The 20798-nt window shown below is 44.8% G+C and overlaps 2 protein-coding genes across 2 annotated transcripts; one reads left to right on the top strand and one right to left on the bottom strand.

Moving 5' to 3' along the window:
- Positions 1-1102: 1102 nt before the first annotated feature.
- znf839 (zinc finger protein 839) lies at positions 1103-13045 on the top strand. The gene is made up of 10 exons (XM_061795439.1): positions 1103-2290; positions 3707-4699; positions 5484-5612; positions 5685-5807; positions 5876-5968; positions 6744-6890; positions 7318-7422; positions 7499-7580; positions 7654-7798; positions 11882-13045. Exons 1-10 carry the CDS (start codon positions 1406-1408, stop codon positions 12210-12212), a joined length of 3033 nt encoding a protein of 1010 aa, XP_061651423.1. The 5' UTR covers positions 1103-1405; the 3' UTR covers positions 12213-13045.
- On the bottom strand, positions 12937-19202 carry cinp (cyclin dependent kinase 2 interacting protein). Its single transcript, XM_061795440.1, has 5 exons — positions 19102-19202; positions 16648-16810; positions 14501-14594; positions 14288-14417; positions 12937-13247 (listed from the first exon to the last, which is right to left on the bottom strand). The coding sequence occupies exons 1-5, from the start codon at positions 19106-19108 to the stop codon at positions 13039-13041; spliced, it is 603 nt and encodes a 200-aa protein (XP_061651424.1). The 5' UTR covers positions 19109-19202; the 3' UTR covers positions 12937-13038.
- Between the last annotated feature and the right edge of the window lie 1596 nt (positions 19203-20798).

The raw sequence follows: 20798 nt of genomic DNA, 5'->3' as shown, positions 1-20798 counted from the left end.
GCAGTTTCTAGGCAGGACACGCCCCACTGCAACATGATATGCATCACATTTGTACCAAGTAAAATCGAAGTTTATGATGGTGAGGATTATGGCTATGGTTGGGGCGGTTTAGGATGGCTTAAGGTTAGCATTAGGGTGGGTTAGGGTTAGTGGGATACATGAACGCCGCCACAATTAAGTCGAATATTTTCACATCTTAAACGCAGTAGGGCGTGTTCTAAGGGATACAACAGCCAATCATAGTGCAGCAATGCGTGTCCTGGAGCCAGTAATATTGGAGTAGGGTGTGTCCTGTCGGGAGGGTATGTGGGAATCCTAATAACGCTATCCGATTTGTGACGCCATCATTGTGCGTTTTATTGTTTTTTTTTAAATTATTGTTTAGGGTTTTTTTTTCAGTTTAAATTTATTCGAAGTAATTTTTTTGAGCCCACGAATCAACATTTTAAACGGGTCATGTGTTTTTTCGTGCAATTATTTCCACTTTCCACCGAGCTCAAATGACGTCGAACGAATTGAATGAAAGTAGGGACGAGTGAAAAACCCGGAAAGTGGAATTCACGACGTATTCAAAAATAAAAAGGTAAACAAGCAGAAGTACAAATACTTCTGTAAAAGTACTGATTCAACTCCTTTACTTGAATAAAAGTACAGACTCTGAAATGTAAAAAAGTAAAGACTTCCTTAAAAGCGTTTTACGAACTTGCCAAAACAAAACCCTGGAAAGTCACAAAGTACAAATACTTTATCTACAGTACTTAAAAATTCTGTAAGGTGTATTTTTTTCCAATTATTTTCATTGCTATTTTAACATTTTCTGTTTACGTTGTTTAGATAGCATAGATTAGAATGCGCCAAGACTAGGTAGGTACTGCAACTATCAAAAAGGGTTTAGTTTATAATTGACCTTAAAAATTCCTTTCTACTTTTTGTTAAGTACATTTCAGAGTCTGGACTTTTTTAAGTTTTACTTGACTAAAGGAATAGAATCAGTATTTTAATTAATAATTCGCTACCCACTGGAAAAAAAACCCAAAACATTTAATTTATGCCACTGCTGTAAATAAAAGTCTACTTTGATTTCAAATCGCGTTCAGTGTGTCACGCGCATCGCGAGTTCGTTCCACGAATCCATTCCGGACAATCCGCCTCCCGCCTGGAGCAGCTAGGCGAAGGCTAAGCTAGGCTAGCTGAAAACTCCTCCAAGGTTCCGTCATCCGCTCCCCGCTTTTCTCCTCTGCTGTTCATGTTGTTCTTCACAGCAGGGGACATTTCACTTGCAAACGCGCACATATTGTACACGAGCGTCGATTTATTTGGCTACATCGCGGTACGATTGCATTTACTTTGAGGCACCGACTGGTTCCCTGTTAGCCGCTCAGCTAGCAGCAGCCGCGCAGCCAAAATGGCGGACAACGAGGATGAGAGCGCGTCAGGGAGAACAATAACAGCGACCGAACCTTCGCGCTCCCCGGCCCAGAACCACGCCGCGGACTCCACGCAGCCTGAGGACGCTATCCCGCCGGAGCCAGTCGCCCCCGGCACCGAACCGGCTGAGTGTACGCCAGACGCGACGCCCGGAGAGCGCGGGGAAAGCTCGCCCGCGGTGTCCGGCGAACAGAGCGACCATACCGCGGAGCAGAACCAGGCAGTGTCCGCCGAGTCTCAGCTGGTGGACTTTTTACAGACTGAACAAAGCATTCTGGTGGGCACCGAGTTCTCGACTTTGGGCGCAGACATGAGCAATACCACCATAATCTACGTGCAACCGGACGGCAGCCTGATGGAGGGGTCCGGGCTGACCCCCGAGGAGCAACAGGCTCTGCTGGAGCAGCTCAGCAAGCAGCAAGTTGTCCAGGTTTCGGACAGCGAGGCCGCCCAGCTGCTCCAGCAGAGCCAGGCCGTCAAAAGCAGCCCCATCCACAGTGCGGCTCTTAACCCCAGTCAGCTGCAGCAGGTCATCAGCCAGGTGAGCAACAAGTCCCAGCAGCAGCAGCAGGTCCACGTCCAGGCCCAGGTCCAGGCCCAGGCCCAGGCCCAGACCCCACAGCCGCCGGCCAAACAGATAGTCCAGGTCCAGACCCCGCAGCAGGCGGCCAAACAGATAGTTCAGATCCATGCACCGCAGCAGGCGGCCAAACAGCTAGTCCAGGTACACAGCCCGCAACAGGTGGTGAAGCAGCTAGTCCAGGTCCAGAACGCCTCACAGCAGCTGAAGAGCGTTGCCCAGCAGTTTGCTTTGCAGACCAGCGGCAGCAGTGCAAGCACAGTCCACTTGACCCATTCCAAGGTAAGAACATGACACAAATAGTCAGACAAGATACATACAACTACGCATTATCCTTAGCAACCGTTTTACCACGAGGTCAAACGTACTTCTGTGTGGAAGAAGACACATTTCCATTAGCAAATAAACCCTTCTATGACATTTGACTAAGGCAGAATCATTGAGAAAATGGGGGGAAATGGCTTGAATGATGCCTTCATGTTTGAACGTGTGAAGTGCCAGTCGAAAAAAAGACATAAGACGTTACGTGAGGTAAATTGCTCGGAAGGGAGACTGAATTGGGGGCCGTCATTAAAATTGCAACCTGTCAGTCGATTCCAAAACAGATGCGAAAATTCGGACATAGATAACATGATCCTTGTGGGATCAGTTAATTGACTTTTCTGTCGCTCGGATGAATGGCGCAGAAAAGCTCTTCATAGTCAAATGAATAGCGTGCTATAGAGCTGATGTTAGCTAGCAGGCTAGCTGTTGTGTTTTGTTAAATGACTCCAAGACAACCCAGGCAAACCATTTTCTACAGCCGCTGGCCTGAGCTCACATCAGTTAACTGGACACTCCTTCGACGACGCCCACGTCACGCGCCAGGCCAGGCCACGGTCTTTTTTAAGCCATACACATTCAATGTCACAGATGTTATGTGTGGAACGTGAGGATGGCGACCCCAAGTGGACAAGAATGAAACCTGGACCTCACGCACATTTTGTTGGTGAATAATGAAAAATCTAGTTTTATCCCATTACTCGATTAATTGATAGAATATTTGCAAAAATAATCCATTCTAAAAATATTCAATAGCTGCCTTCCGCAAAGCCATATTTTATCTCTTTTTTTCTGACCTCGTCTCTGTATTTGCCATGATAGCTTTTATTCTGTACTGAATTTTCTGCCATTGTGATTTTGATTTCAAGTTTTGGTTTTATCCATGTTTTTATGTCTGAAACATTTTTATTTTAGTAATGGTTTAAGTGATGTCTCTGTATGCGTGAGCAGCCAAACCACTGCAACCAAATATACCCTCGGGTACAAATAAAGTTACCTGAACTAACCCAGTGATGGAGGTTTGGTTCTCAGTGTGTCCGTTTAGAAATGGCTACTACTCCGCTAGGCAGTTTTGCGGTCTTCTCTGTACAACTATTTATGAGATCCACTTGCTTTATCCTCTTTACCCACAGGTTCCACTTGACTCATTTAGATTTTTTTTTAAACAAACTCCAAACAGAACAACTTTTGGTCATTGTTTCAGTTCAGGTAGTCACTCGTGTTCTGCCACCCAGAAGTACCCTGGCACCAATTTAGAAATATACGTGTAATTCTTGTACAGATGTTCAAATATGCACATTGTTATAAAGACCCAAAGCTAAGTACATGTTCTCCCGGAAGGTTTTCGGAATGTGATTTTTCCTTTTCTGCCCACAGTCGGAACCGGTCAGGATCCAGATTCAGGCTCCTCCCAAACAGGAAGTGAAGCTTTGCCCCGCCCCCCAGCAGCACAACAATCAGACTGTCAATCAACCGCAGGTGACGCTGTCGACCAACGGCAGCACTCAGATCATTCACATCCAGCCTATGGTGGCTCAGCAGGGCCAACAGTTGTTCTTGCAGCAGAACTTGGGTGACGGCCCCATCCAGCTGCTCCTCCAGAGCCCCGCCCCCGTGGTGGGATCTCTGCTTCCTTTGGTCCACAAGCTGCCAGCCCCCGCGTCCGCCCCCGTCGCCATTACCTCCGCCGCCGGCAAGACGCCGCCCACTCCGACCATCACCACCACCGTTAAAGCGGGAAGCGTGTCGCTCTTCAAGACCCCCGCCAACGGCACCGCATCACCCCCCAGTAAGACTCCGGTCAAATCAGCTGCCACACCTGTAGCAGGCTCACCGGCGGCGGCTGACCCCCCTGCGAGGTCCGCCCCCCCTGCGGCCAAGGATCGAGACAAAGAAAAAGAGAAGGTAAGGAAGCAGAAGAAGATGAAAGAGAAGAAGGCGGTCAAGGTGCAGACTAGGTCGGGTAGAGTCTCCAGACCGCCCAAGTACAAAGCCAAAGACTACAAGTTCATCAAGACCGAGGACCTGGCCGAGAGCCACCAGTCCGACTCTGATGACTACTCGGACATGAGCATGGAGGACGAGGACAGGAAGGATGCCGCCGGAGACACGGACACCACGCTGGCCTACAGCCACAAGTCCAGGTCCCACCCGTGCCAGACCTGCGACAAGGCCTACATTGGACCGGGAGGACTCAACCGCCACTACAAGCTCAACCCCAGCCATGGAGAGCCTGTGCCGGTCTGCGAAGCGGTGCCACAAACCGACGCCGACGACGGACAATCGCAAACGGTCGTCACTGAGACGGCAGACGCGACCGTGACGGATGTCGTCAAGGAAGACGAAACGGAGGGAAAACCTGCTGCCATGGTAACTGACAAAATATGACGCTCATTAATTTACTGAGAATTTGTTTTGTTCCATTAGTGCTACATGCTAATTAGCACTACATGCTCTGCAAGTACATGATATGAATGGTCGTTCTGTTCTGTACATGCTAAGCTAGCTGACTCGCCTGTTACCTCTGCTTGCTATTTCTGTGTATCTGTGCATGTTCATTAGCGCTACATGCTGATTAGTTTTGTGTCTGAAATAGTAATTTGCTGCCTCAACTTTTCCTCTGCATGCTGGTTAGCTCTATGTGCTATTTTGCGCTACATCCTAATTAACTGTATTCTGTTACTGTTCTGTCCATAACCTCTGTATGATAATTAGCTTGACATGCTAACCAACTGGTCAGTCTGTTGACTGTTCAGTTACCTCTGTCTGCCAATTAGCTTTACATGGTAATTAACTGGTAATTCTACTACAAGTACCGCTGCATGCTGATTAGGGTTATATGCGATTTAACTCATTCTGTTGCTTTTAATGCTAATTAATGTGCTACAGGCTAATTAATTAATCATTGTGTTAGCGCTATATTTTAATGTAAACAATGGTCCGTCACCGCTACATGCTGTTAAGCACTACGTCGTAATTAATTGATCGTTCTATTACGTCTTCATGCTAATTAGTTGTTAATTATCTCTACATGCTAATTAGTAGGGATCTTTCACGAGTACCCGATACATTGAAATAAGGCCGGTATCGGCCCGATACCCGGTGTCGGTACTCACCCGTCCCTACTAATTAGCCGACTGTCTTGTTGTCTCAGGAGTCGGGCCCAGCGGCTGCTGGAGGATTCCGGGGCGTCCACCACCGGGGTCCGGGCAGGCCCCGTGGCAGAGGACGAGGAAGGGGGCGCGGGCGGGGCCGGGGCCGGTCCCTGGGGTTGCCACCCAAGGTAAAATACTTTAAGAAGTTGAGGGGAAAAGAAAAAAAAACTATATGTCTTACAAGTTGACGTGTGCTTAAGTTCGTTCAGGTGTCGGGCGGCCTCATGGGTCGGCGAGGGCGCCGCGGACGGCCCCCTAAGGTGGGTGGCGGCACTGCGAGCGCCGAGCAGCAGGTGGAGAGGAGACGGGAGCGACTGCAAGAGGTTTGGTTGTTCGTTTGTTTCGAGTCAGCGCCTTTGATGCGTTTCCATGACGACCGCATTTTCTCCAGCTGGTGGATCAGTGTGAGGATGAGGAGCTGATGGACATTGTTCTCCCTCGTCTCACCAAAGTTTTAAGTGTATGGGAGATGCTCCTGGCCAAGGTACAACCACACATGCCCGCACTAGATTTACGGTACATACTATAAATAACACAAATAAAACATCATAAAAAAGAGAATGTAAAGAAATAAACAGTTTTCATAAAGTGGTATTAAGCCGAAAGTCTCACACACAGTTGTGCATTCATGGTATGTGCCTTTAAAAGAGGGCGTGGCCTAATGAGTGACGTCAGGAGGCTGGAGTTAGTCTGGTTGACCATTTACCGCACGGTTAGTTCAAGAATTATCTTCTACTGATCTCAAATCCAAAGCGATGTAACGCCGCCGTCTACGGGGATCTGTTAGTCATTCCAGTGCTTTACAAACCGGAATTTCACAGACAAACTCTTCCATGCCTATACGTTGAAAAGAAACGCATTTAATACATCTGTCGGTTGACAGTAAACGGTCGGATTCCTGTTGATGAATATAAATGTCCACGACAGTGAATGAGTTAAATGGCTAAATGTTGCATCAATGACTGGTTGTGACTTCTTTTTTTTTTTCTTCGCACTTCACTCGAGCGGTGGCTTATCTGAAGCTCGCGCCTAATAAAAATGTTGGCTTGCAGCACAACAAAAGGCAGAATCTTGAAAATGCAGACTTGTCAAGTCATTTAGAGTCTCATAAATATGGAGTTTGTCAGGTTGAATCTTTCATAAGTTTTAGCCAAAACAAGTCCCACATCCTAAAATTGTGACATTGTCCCTCAAAGGGTGTTTATTTTGTGTGGTCAGGTTGTGTTGGAAGAAGGCAAAAATGGTGTCTTTGTTTCCAGGTGGAGCGCACCGGTCCGCCTCGTACTCACTTTCCAGATATTTACCGCGAGTTCGAGTCACTGCAGGCGCAAGTGAGACAGGCCGCGCATGATTACATCATAACGCCACTAGGCGGAGCCACACCCCTGGAAATCAGGAACATAGAGGTGAGAACATCTGGAGTCTTCTACTGAAGTGTCTCAAGCTCGTTTGTCTTTGAGGAGCTGGAAAAGTTTTACGTCACAAGATGAAATTTGTCTACAATGAGTAGACCCAGAAAAACATTTGGAAAAGACACAGGAAGTCGGCCACTGAATATGAAAAGAGCTTTAGAAAATTCAGACCCCAAAGTCAGTTTGGATTTGGCAATGTGAAATTTGATAGGCATCTTCCATGATAAGAGCCACAAAAAGGTCTCCAAAAGCCATGCCCGAAAAGACGGGAAGTGGGCCATTTTGGTTTAATGCGGCCATTAAAAGCTCCTTTTGGACATTTCTAAAAATCTCAAGAAGCCATGCTCGAAAAGACACAGAAAGTTTGGCATTTTGTACATTTCCGGGGCTCGTCTGTGATGCTGCTGCTGATTGCTTTCAGGTGGCGCGGTCTCTTGGCATCCTTGACGAGGTGAACCGGATGAAGGTTGTCCCCGGCGCATCTCCAGTGTCCAGCGTGAGCAACAAAAGTAGCCGTTACATGGAGGTAAACTCCCAAACTCCTCGTATCCGAACCCCACTTGGTCCTGCTCAGCCCATAAACTCTAAATTTGCCCTTCCAGAACTCCAAGATGCTGCCTCCATCCAAGCGCTTCAAGATGGAGAACAGCGTTCCTCTGCAGCACAACGGCATCGAGAGAACGGGTACGTCGATACGAGAGGGTGGCGAACCTTCACTAAGATCCGAGTATTGACCTCTGACCTTGTAACACACTAGTTGTGGTCGCCGCCACCCCCGTGGTGACCTCCGTGGCCCCCGTGACGCCAACGTCAACGCCCTGCGCCGCCTCCACGACGCCAACATCGACGCCCTGCGCCGCCTCCACGACGCCAACGTCGCTGATTCCCAGTGAAGCCAAACTGTGAGTGAAGCTTTCAAAGAAAGGCAGAAAAATGTGTCAAACATTAAAAATGATGTAAATATGCTACATTCGAGGTGTATAGAACGTTGAAGTAGACGTGGCATGATTTTTGTCCACAATTGAAGAGTTCCAACGTGCCTTTAATAAAAGGTCTGACATTCTTGTGACCAAATCCACAAAGGATTAAAGCACACTTTAACATCCATCCACTGCTGGAAATGACTCGATTTGGGGGTGGTGGTTGGTTCTCATGCCCAAGTTGAATATGGCTCTCATTACCATGACAACCGGAGGAGGAGCTAGGGTGTCGGGCTATGAAGCAAGGGCTCCTCAGTTTTGGCTAGAAAAAAGAAATTTATCCAATGTATCTTTTACTTTCTCAACTCAACTTTATAGAACACTTGAAAAATAACAACAGCTGCATGCAAAGTGCTGCTGTACATGATGTAAAACTCAAACATGTAAAGTCAGTCAATCATAGAAAGTTTCACTGCAAGGTAACTAAGTGAACTGATGGTGGGCGGATGTTGTGAAATTCGCTGCCGCCATCTCAACGGGTGGCCTTGAGGCACTCCGCCACTAGGTGGCAATAGCGAACTTCACAACATTCGGCCACCTCCAGTTTTTAAAGTACAACAGAAAGTCTTTATTGCTTGTATTTTGTTTTTTTGTGTGTGCAGGTATTTTATTTCAATTCTATTTCGTTATTACTGTATGTTTTTATACAATACAAGACTGTACAGTGCTATTTTTCTTATTGAAAAGATTGGTGTTTGGGGGATGGAACAAATTAATAGCATTAATAGAAAATCGACACGCCCCCATTTCTTGGCGTGACGTCAGTAGCAGAGCTGGAGACCAAATCCACTGCAGAGCCCGTGTGGACAAAGGAATGTACTGTACTATCAAGTGGCAGTATTTAGTCGTATTTTTTAAATATCATCGCAGAATCCTGTCACCTCCAAAATGACAACTTAAATAAAATAATTTAATTGAATTAAAAAAAAAACCATTTTGTTCAAGTTAGTAAATGGACTGCACTTACGGAGCCTCCAAAAGAATTGGAACGGCAAGGTCGATTCCTTTGTTTTTGAAACATTACGGTTTCAAATCAAAATATTAATATGAGACAAAAGTTCAGAATTCCAGCTTTTACTTCATGATATTTCCATCTAGATGCGTAAAACAACTCAGGACCGAGTACCTTTTGTTTGAAGTCACCCACAAGTGAGCAAAAGTATTGGAACAGACATTATTGAATTAATTAATTAATTAAGGTGAATAACATTTAATATTTGGTGGCATAACCCTTACTTGCAATAACTGCATCAAGCCTGCGACCCATTGACTTCACCAGACTGTTGCGTTCTTCATTTGAAATGCTTTTCCAGGCCTTTACTGCAGCCTCTTTCATTTCTTGTTTGTTTCTGGGGGTTTCTCCCTTCAGTCTCTTCTTCAGGAGGTAAAATGCATGCTCTATTGGGTTAAGGTTCGGTGATTGACTTGACCTTCCACTTTTTCCCCCTGATGAAGTCCTTTGTTGTGTTGGCAGTGTGTTTTGGGTCATTGTCTTGTTGCATGATGAAGCTTCTCCCGATTAGTTTGGATGCATTTTTATGTAAGATTCCAAATTGATTCTGCTGCTACCATCACGAGTTACATCATCAATAAAGACTAGACTTTACACCGATCTGATTGGTATCGGCCGCTAATTTTCATTTCATGCTTTGTCATAATTCGCCGATCCGATCAATGACGTCATCGATCGGCTCCGCAAAAGACATTTACTCCACGTCGCCGTCGTGTACAGTATATTAGAATCCAAAAGCTAGTTTATTTTTAGCCTTGTTGCGTGTTATTAAAAAAAAAAAATATATATATGTTGGCGGTGTGGGACGGACAGACACTTAATGCCTGGATCAGACTACAAGACAAATTTGGTCTTCCACGATTGCATTATGTCAGACTACTGCAATAAAATCGTGTATTCTGATACCACCGCATCGTTTTTTTACGATCACTGGACTTCATCTTGTCAACTCAAATGCGAGCGGATACACTCGTTACCGTGGCGACGACAACAATAATGGATCGCGCCATATGTTTGTAAGAACAAAATGGGGAAAAACGTGTGTTGGTGGTCACCGGTGCTCGGAAGAGGACTTTAATTCAAGGATTGCTTGAGGTATGTTCACGTACTTTTAATACGATGCGGCTTGCAAGCTGGCAACAGTGGATTGTGATACCTTAACCCCTGCCCTGTGGAGGTTGGCAGTGATGTCACTGACTGTTGTCTTTGGGTGTTTCTTCAAAGTCATCAACTGCTGTCGATACCTTTGGCCGACCTGTTCGATGTTCCTCCGTACACCAGTGTTTTTTTTCTTTTTCAGGACATTCCAAATTGTTGTATTGGCTACGCCCAATGTTTGTGCAATAGCGCTGATTGATTTTCCCTCTTCTCTCTGCTTCAAAATGGTTTGCTTTTCTCGCATAGACAGCTCTCTGGTCTTCATATTTGCTTAACAGCAAATGCAGTTTTCACAGGTGAAAGCCAAAAACAAGCACTATCTAATGTTTAAACAATCAATCTAAAAGGCAACTCGAAACACCCATCAGTCACATGTTCCAATACTTTTGCTCACTTGAAAAGTGGGTGGCTTCAAACAAAAGGTGCTCTGTCCTGAGTTGTTTAACACACCTAGATGGAAATACCATCAAATAAAAGCTGGAATTCTGAACTTTTGTCTCATATTCATCTTCAAACCCAAATGTCTTCAGCATACAACAAAAAGTACTTTATCTGCACTATCACAATGTGCAAAGCTCTTTACAAAGCCTCACACTCCCCCATTCACACACACACACACATACACTAATGGGCGGCTGCTGCCAGGCCCACTGGGACCAAATCAGGGTTCAGTGAGTAGTAATGTACCTTATATTGCTGTCATATACCGTTGCACACTCACATCAACACAACAGCACCCCAAATTGTTTGATCGCTAACACGCAAATTCTTTAAAATTGATTATGCTGTCATTGATTAAAATGGTACGAACACAGCCAGTCCGCTGCGTTCACACGACGCCACTGAGGGTCCATTAACTAAGCCATTAACTTCTCAAAAGCAAACGCTTGTGTTGCGTCATCTTCCCAAACTCTTTTTCAAAGGTCTTATGCTGCATTCCAGAAAGGAACTTGAAAAAAATATATATATAATTTCTTCGCACAGGGCGGCACGGTGAACGACTGGTTAGCACATCTGCCTCACAGTTCTGAGGACCCGGGTTCAAATCCGGCCTCGCCTGTGGAGTTTGCATGTTCTCCCCGTTTGAGTGGCGTTCCAGTGCACTTTTCCTGGTCGGAGGTCGGGAAAACTCTTGACTTCCCACTTTTCTGGAATGCAGCATTAGAGCCATGAGCGACGCAATCAATACAATTGACCATGTATTAGGCGGAAATGAATCTGCACGCACGCACTTACCTCTGTGCTGCTCACGCGGCATCCTCCCTTCCGCAACGAAACATTATAGCGATTGCGCTTCACAAAACAAGCCTACTCAAATGTATCTAACCGTACTATTTGCACTGGTTGTCTTAAAAACATCCAGACTTTGACAAAGGGGACAATTACGCCACATACCTTGCTTCTGTAGAATGAGGAAATGGGTGTTTTACAACACTTCTCAGACATTTTGAGCGTTCAAGAGCACTGATACATGTTCTCAAGCAATTTTCGTCACTTTAAATGGGTTAATGTTGCGTAAAAATGACAGACAAAGTGGGGAGTCGGGGACAGACCAATAGTATGGATTTGTGAAGCAATAAGGAAATGCATTCGTCTTCCGTCGCGGACGCCAGCAGGCTCACGCAAGTTTGTGACTTAAATGTGGGCAGGCCAAAATCAAATATGTCATTAGAAAACATGCCTAAAATTACTACTGAGTTAATTTGGGGGGAACTTTTTTCTGCGGACATCATTTTTCAGTGCGGAATTGTGGAATAAGTGCCAATTTTCACAGTATTACAGAGATCCTAGCCAGGTCACGCCACATCTGTAGTCATGAGTGTTTCTTCCTCCAGCTTCACTAGCCCCGCCCAGCCTCCTCCAGCCGCCACCCCCATGGAGGTGACCACAGCTGAGCAGCAGGTGGCGGATGCCCCGCCGCCACCCGAAGGTCCGGCCCCGAGCGATCAGGCCAAAGAACCTGAGAAGCTTCAGGAGACGTGCCTCGTGCAGGAGGGCCAGGAGATCTACATTGAGACGGACGGCCTGAGCGACGCGGACGGCATCGTCATTGTCAACGGGCCGGACGGGACCACCATGCACATCCAAACTCCGCAGGGGGTCCCCATGGAGGCGGTGCAGGCCCTGCTGGGCATCGACGCGGCCGACCCCAGCAAAGCCAGCTGAACGGCTCAGCGAGGACTTTTTTATGGAACTTTTGGGGGGGAAAGCAGCTCAACAGCCAGTCGTGGACTTTATGGAAGGTTTTGTAACAATTTGTTCCTAAAGGGTCCGTAACAAGGCCAACGAAACAGCCAATCGTAGACTTTGTCACGGAACCTTCTGGAAGAAAGCAGCTGAACGGCCAATCACGGACTTTCTTATGGAAGGCTCTGTAACAAAGTCTGCGATTGGCCGGTCCGCTTGCAGCCTTTAGTTACAGAACTTTCCAGAACATAAGCGAGCTGACCACCTGACTGGCCAACCGCGGACTTTGGTCCGGAAGGTTCTGAAACAAGACCAGCGAAACCGCTAATCGCAGACTGGGCGAAAGAGCAAAACAATCTGAACGGCCCATCGTGGAGTTCGTCACGGAACCTTCCGGAACAAAGCAGCTGAACGGCCAATCGCAGAGGTTGTCATGGAAGGTTCTGCAACAAAGTCCGTGATTGGCCGGTCAGCTTGCTCGCTTCCGTGACAAAGCAAGCCAAATTGCGGACTTTGTTCGGGAACCTTGTGGCACTCTCCTTTTAGTTCCTATTTATTTCTTACAGCCGGGTCTTCTCCACGTTCTTGCGATCCAAACATTCTTCTGAACACGACGCTGGATGGATTGATTGATTTTTAAGAGCTTGTTGTAAATGTTTTTTTTTCATATTTGCGTTGTTAATATGTAGATAAACGTGAGAAACAAAGCTGCACTATTTTTATTACTTTTTCGATAACGTTCGTGTACGCCTGGCGGCCGTCCGTCCGTCCGTCCTGTTTCTTGTTTTCACAATAAAAGCCATTGTCAAACAGGAAGGTGTCGCTGGCCCGTCTCCAGCAGGACCGCCTCCAGCGCCAGGCGGGCGCGGGCCGGTACCAGCGGCTGGTGGAGCCAGCACGACAGGTACACCAGGCTGAGGTCAGAGTTCACGCTGTGAGCCACTTCCCGGAGGAGGACGCGCTTGAGACGCAGCTCCGACGTGAACGACTGCAGCAGGATGGCGCAGGACGATGCTGGAAAACAACAGTCAACGTTTGTGCCCCTTTCACACGGCAGGCAGCATTTAACTTTCACACAGCATTCCCACAAAAAAAACCTGTCAACTTTTCAAAACTTCTTTTTCTACAGCTACCATCACGCCTCTCTGCAACATGTACCTTTTTACACGGCAACATTTCTTAAATCTATAACCCCTTTCCACAACATCTGCCTTTCTCTGGCCCCTTTCACACATTCTTTTCACAACAATTGCATTTCAGTACACACTTTAAATGCTGCCTTTTGCTGAATTTACCTCCCAGTAGCCCCTTTAACACTGCATTCTGCAAGATTTTACATTTCTATAGCCCCTTTGCACAACATGTGTCTTTCTGTAGCCCCTTTTACGTTGCTTTTCTGCAACATCTGTAGACCGTTTCATGACAACTTTCTGTAAGGTTACATTTCTACATTTACCTTTCTATAACCCCTTTCACACTGACTTTCTACAAGATGTATCTTTGTGTAGCTCCTTTCATGTCACCTTTCCATAGAGCCTTTCACACAGTTTTACATTTACTCCACTTTACACTGCCTTTCTGCAATTTTCTTTTCTATAGCCCCTTTCACATATTTCCACAGTTAGCTTTCTGTAGCGCCTTTGGCACCATCAAACTGCAACATTTACCTTTCTACAGTCCATTCCACAACATTTACTTTTCTAGAACCTTTTCCACACCGTCTTCCTGCATATTTACCTTTGGGTAGACACTAACAGTGCCTTTCTGCTACATTTAACTTTCCGTATTTCCTTTCCACGTTTACCTTTCTGTAACCCCTTTCACACCGCCTTCCTGCATTGTTACATATTTTCACAGTTTCTACAACATTAACCTTTCAGTAGACACTTTACCACTGCCCTTCTGCAACCTGTGAATCTGCCCGTTAGGATCCACTTTCAAGTCATCACCTGCAAGTGTGCTTTTGCGGAAAGGCTGTGTGAAAGGGGCTCGATACTATGCGGGTTATTCATCTCGTTGAAATGTCCGTAAGAGTCGGCAGCTCAAAGCCTCACCAAAGTCTTTGGCGTTCCAGCTGTGGAAGAGCGGAACCTTCCTGCCTTGGGGCCCAAACTGAAATTCCTCCAAATCCACCAGGCCTCGCTGGGACGCCATCAGACGCTCCATCTTCGCCACAATGGCCGCCTGACAGGAAGTTCCACATTTGACCAACGCACAGCGACGACAAACAGTTGGCGTGTTCTGTGGAATTCCAACATTTTTGTCACCATTTTGTCCACGACATCCTCCAGTTTTTCACATTCTTCCTGAAGTCCCGAATTTCCGACCACGAGATCCCGGGAAGATCCTTCTGCCTCACCACTGCACAGAAAGTAGCGAGAGAGGCGCTAGCGTTGTGTGTATGTATATAGATATACAGTATAGACAGACAAAATATAGTCTAAATTCTTAAATGTATTTATTTTTTTTGTTCAGTACACACATTGAACTACTCGGTATGTGCAGTGGACCAACTCAAGCAACTTAATAAATACATTTTAAAAAGTGAGTTTTGAACATAACAAATACATAAAGTATAGCCACATGACATTCATGCTAATAGAATGTTAACACTAAGCACATTCCAGATTGCCGCTTAATAATATTCTCATGTAAGGAGGGGGGGTTGCTCTGTTTGAGCGCACGGTAAACAATACATTGACATTGTTATTTAATATTTTAAATATTTAGAGTGTGTCTAAATGTAGGCAAGCGTCCGTGCAGCTACGTAGTTGGTGGTGACACCATTCAGCGAGGCGGCTTTATGTACAGTGCCGTGAAAACGGTTTCAAATTCTCACTTCTTTTTTGCATCGGTAAACTGTTCAAAGTTATCTAGTCGAAAGCAATGGCCCCCTAAACCTGAGAACTGGTTGGACCATCCTCAGCAGCAACAACTGAAATCAAGCGTTTTCTACAACTGGCAATGAGTCTTTCACATCTCTGTGGAGATATGTTGGCCCACTCTTGCAGAATTGTTTGAATTCAGCAAAAAATGCAGTTCTTTAGAAGTTGTCCCAAGTTCCTTTTGTGGCCTGCTGGAAGAGTCATCGCTGTTCTCTTGGGCTAATCTTTGTAGGCTGGCCACTCCTGGGAAGTTTCACCACTGTTCCGTGTTCTCTCCATGTGAGGATAATGGCTCTGCCTATGGTTCGCTGGAATCCTAAAGCTTGAGAAACGGCTTTTGTAACCCTTTCCTGACCGATAGATGTCAATGACTTTATTTCTCGACGGTTCTGGAATTTCTTTGGAACGTGTCATTTTGTTGCAGCTTTTTTCGAGCTTTTGGCCGAATTCATTTTGTCAGGACAGATTCTGTTGAAGTGATTTCTTGCTTGATCAAGTCCGGCGGTAATCAGGCTTGGATGTGGTCCGTGAAAGTGAACTCAGCTTTCCAAAATATGTAATTAGCCACAATTAATTCATGATTTAACAAGGGCTGTCATTACTTTTTCAGACATGACCGGGTAGCTTTGAATATATTTCTTTTTTCCCTTTATAAATACAATCACTGTTTAAAAACTCCATTTTATGTTTACAAGGGTTATCTTTGTCTGACATTTACATTTGTTTGATGATCTTAAGCATTAAAGTGGCGAAACCTTGCGAATTTGACAAGGGGGCAGATACTTTTTCCACAGCACTGTATATTAGGTTTTGCAGACTTATTTCGAAGTATGTATGAGCAAACTGTTTTCACATCGGGTTTCCTTGTCTGAAAGCCTGCACAAGTTTCGGGGACAAAGATGTCGCTCCTTCTACGTGGCTGTGCTGCGGAGGGCCGAGAGAATCCGCCAGTCTCTTATAGCCACTCGAGACCTTTACGAAAATGACCCCGAAAAGTTACATTATGTAATATAAAAACAAAGCTATTACGGTTCCTTTTGACAAAATGTTCGCACCTTTGGATTATTTTGTCACTTATCACAAACTGATCTTTTTCACCCTGAAAATCACGTGATCGAACACGGTTTTTCATCACGTGATCTGATTGGGATGTCTCTATTTAGCATTGCCAATATACGCCACAAGATGGCAGCAAAACATTTGTTTTCTATTTGACAGGCCGAAGGTTTTGGCCTGACTAAATAAAGCTCTTTCGTTCACTACAACATAGTTACTTTGCACCGAGACGTCGATTTTTAAACTACACAGCCTTTGACCCGAGCACGAAAATTGCGACTTTGCGAACATGTGGGCCAACAATATTTAAATTCAAGGACAAAGACAGACCGGAAGAGTCATAGAAAGGCATTTTAGTGGACGTCATTGGATAGTAAAGCCGAAATTTCAAAAGTATTTTGCTTTTTCTTTAGCTTGTGGTGTCCATGCCAACGTGATTGTTAGTTATCTGAGCCAACAGGAAGTGTTCACACCTGCTTCTCCTGGCGTTGACGATGTTTCCCGCGACGACGAAGCCTTCGTCGTTGAGCTTCTCCCAGCGCAGCATCAAGTTGTGCCAGTCGGCGGCGTTGTCCTTCAGTTTGCGCGCGCTTCCTGTTACGGCCGAGCACTTCCTGTTCACGTTGGTGACGTCGCCTGATGGTGCAGACAGACACGTCGCGTGCTGCGTTAACATGTTGTGTCATATTGGAATCATTTTGTAAATATTTAAAAAAAAAAAAAAAAAAAAGGCTCGTCTATCGCTAATAAATAGTTGAATACAAACAAAGTGAAAGAAGTGACTTAAATTTTGACATAAATACTATCTGCTAACCATTACATGACAAAATTTAAAAGGGAGATTGAAAAATGAAATTGCTCTTTTTGTGGAAACCGCCCAGAAAACATTTCAACACCTTGTGGATCTGCTCACTCGCTGACATTTTAGAAAGCATTTAGTGAATTTGTCATCATGCTACTTCACAAACACTTTTGTTTGAAATGGGAAAATATTGTGTTGTAACATTTTATAAACACAAAATATGGCAGAAACATACTTTTATACACTTTCACAAGGATAATGTTGATTTCCGACATCAAACTTCTACTTTATACAGTATTTCATACCCAGGGGGATCCATATCACAGAGTAAAGAAAAACAATTTAATCGACAAACAAGAAAAGAAATAACAACAATAATTAAAAAAACAACACTGATTACAGGTTACTCTAGTCACAAAATGGCTCTTCTTCTTTTCCTTTGGGCTTGTCCCGTTAGGGGTGGCCACAGCGCGTCATCCTTTTCCACGGAAGCCTATCTCCTGCATCCTCCTCTCCAACACCAACTGCCCTCATGTCTTCCTTCACAACATCCTTCAACCTTCTCTTTGGTCTTCCTCTCGCTCTCTTGCCTGGCAGCTCCATCCTCATCATCCTTCTACCAATATACTCACTCTCTCTCTCCTCTGGACGTGTCCAAATCATCCGAGTTTGCTCTCCCTAACTTTGTCTCCAAAACATCTCACCTTGGCTGTCCCTCTGATGAGCTCATTTCTAATTTTATCCAACCGGGTCACTCTTAGAGCGAACCTCTACATCTTCCATTTGCTCTGTTTCTCGTCGTCTCTAATCTGTCTATCATGGCTGGCCTCACCACTGTCTTATAAACTTTCATCCTAGCAGAGACTCTTCTGTCACATAACACCTTCCTCCACCCGTTCCAATCTGCTTGGACCCGTTTCTTCACTTCCTGACCACACTCTCCATTGCTCTGGACGGTTGACCCCAAGTATTTCAAGTCCTCCACCCTTGCCATCTCGTCTCCCTGTAGCCTCACTCTTCCCCCACCACCCCTCTCATTCATGCACATATATTCTGTTTTACTTCAGCTAATCTTCATTCCTCTCCTTTCCAGTGCATGCCTCCATCTTTCTAACTGTTCCTCCTCCACCTGTTCCCTGTTTTCACTGCAGATCACAATGTCATCAGATTATTGCACTACTCGTCACTTTAAACCGCATACACTCCTTGAAGTCTCAGCGCCCTTTGCACAATAGTCATTGCACCGGATTATTGCAATATTAGTCATTCGAACTGCTCTAAGTGCTAGAGGACTCTGCATCTTTTTGCACAATTGTTTTTTGTCAATGTCTTTATGTCTCCAAAGTGTTCTGTAAATTGACTGTCTGTTGTACTAGAGCGGCTCCAACTACCGGAGACAAATTCCTTGTATGTTTTGGACATACTTGGCAAATAAAGATGATTCTGATTCTGATCTGCAAACATCACGGTCCACGGGGATTCCAGTCTCATCTGTCAGCCTATCCATCACCACTGCAAACAGGAAGGGGCTCAGGGCTGATCCCTGATGCAGTCCCACTTCCACCTTCAACTCCTCTGTCACACCTAAAGCACACCTCACCACTGTTCTGCTGCCCTCATACATGTCCTGTACTATTCTCACATACTTCTCTGCCACTCCAGACTGTCATCTGTTTTCTCTAGATCAAAAAAAACCACAATGTAGCTCCTTCTGACCTTCTCTGTACTTCTCCATCAACATCCTCAAGGCAAATAATGCATCTGTGGCACTTTTTCTAGGCATGAAACCATACTGTTGCTCGCAAATACTCACCTCTGTCCTGAGTCTAGCCTGCACTACTCTTTCCCATAACTTCATTGTGTGGCTCATCAACTTTATTCCTCTCTAGTTCCCACAGCACTGCACATCACCCTTGTTCTTAAAAATGGGCACCAGCACACTTTTCCTCCATTCCTCAGGCATCTTCTCACCCGCTAGAATTCTGTTGAACAAGCTGGTCAAAAAAATCTGATTCAGAAATTAGTGTTAGATAAAAATAATTACAACTAAATTACAATATCCCCTCACTTAAACACACATCTGTGCACTCATACGTGATGATGTATTTTATTTTATTTTTTTTACCTTCCATGTGTTTAAAATTTCTCCAGACGCTGTAGGACGACTACCGGGATTCTTCTTCGTTGGTGATATTCTGAGCGTCCAAGTGCCGTTACCGCCACCTGTTGGCACAAACGCTTGGGTCAACGCTTTGTGGTTATCTTGCATTCATTCAGTTTTGTCAGCTCCTAAACCAGCATTTTCTCAAATCGGGTACGGCTCACGTACTCCAGAAAACCTTCCATTATTTGGGCTAATTTTAATTAGTTTAACTTCCAGTTAGTCAATCGTGTAGTTTAAATATTAGGCGATAGTTTTGGTCCACAGTTGTAGAATAAACACGAAAGACAAGCTCGACTTTGTCCACACAAGCTAAACTGAAAACCCACTTCTTAAGAACCGCTTTTGTGAAAAATTTGCCGTTTTATTTTTTCCCCAATTCTGTTTTTACCCTAGAATGTTTTAATTTTATTTTTAAAGCGTCTTTGATTACCCTTTAAAGTGCTCAGTAAAATACATTGATTCATTTCATTTGAACGCCATGTTTGTAGTCGTCTTCGGGTGTTTTTCCACTGCGCATGCTCAACGGCGTCGGTGGTTTTTGTGACAGAACTATAGCGCCGCTTACAGACGGACATATGTACTACATCGTTTCGGTTTTTTTCCCCCCCTTCAACTTTATGCTATGCAAACCAGTCTAACATTACAATTCAATAAACATCCCGCAAGGAAATCTTCAAAATTCAAAAACGACATACAAAAAACGTTAACAACACTACATATAACAAGATGTCGAAAATTCAATAAAAGTGAGCTCTAATCAGAAGAAAAAAAAAACAATGTCGTAACGTTAAGGCCTATCCGGTTTTGACCCATTTCAATGTTTTTTTTTATTTTTTTTGGGGGGGGGGGCGGTCGTTGCTTCATTCATACAAACTTAATATAGCGGGTGACATTTCGTGAATCTGCATTTATGGCTAAATTCTTTAGTAACAATAGTCAGGGTGTTACACAGTAATCCTAATTCGTTTATTGCGGGGTTGGCTTCCGCACCACCCCGCAATAAATCAAATCCGCAAGTCGCAACTACATACACTATTATTATTATTTATACATGCTTCATGAACCTCCCCACACTATTAACCGCTACCATATTCTTAGAAACACTATATAATCTTAAACACCTATGCCCATAAATACTATGTACATTTTATTAATTGTAACATGTTTTAATGCATTTTTAGTTTCGTGACAGACTAGGAAGTATTAACCACCCAAAATTCCACAATACAGCAAATTACGCACAATAGAATATGCAGAAAAAATACAAAGCACTGCAGCTGCAATAGATGAACCACAATATTTCCAAAGGTTTTATTAGTCCATATCTAAAGTCCCTGTATCCCAGTTTGGGTCATTTGTTGCAATTTTGAGATATTCGTTGTTGAAATGCTTTCTAAAATCCCATCCAAAACTACATGCTGGAAAGTCTGGGTGGATGGTAGTTTTCCCGATCTGAGCGTCTTGGCAACAATACAATCACACTCCTTTCATCGTGCCGTTCTTATTTATGCACTTGTTTGCCATGTCCTGCAGCACATTTTTATTCTGTTTGCCCGTTGAGGGGAATGTGCACGTGGGCCCGGAAGCTCTAAACAAATTGCCCACACCGGGATCAATAGTTGTCTGAATCGGAATTGAACGCGCCAACACGCTTCTTC

The sequence above is a fragment of the Phyllopteryx taeniolatus genome, chromosome 13 (genome assembly GCF_024500385.1).
Source record: "Phyllopteryx taeniolatus isolate TA_2022b chromosome 13, UOR_Ptae_1.2, whole genome shotgun sequence".
Taxonomy (NCBI): domain Eukaryota; kingdom Metazoa; phylum Chordata; class Actinopteri; order Syngnathiformes; family Syngnathidae; genus Phyllopteryx; species Phyllopteryx taeniolatus.
This window is presented reverse-complemented; position numbering and strand designations above follow the sequence as displayed.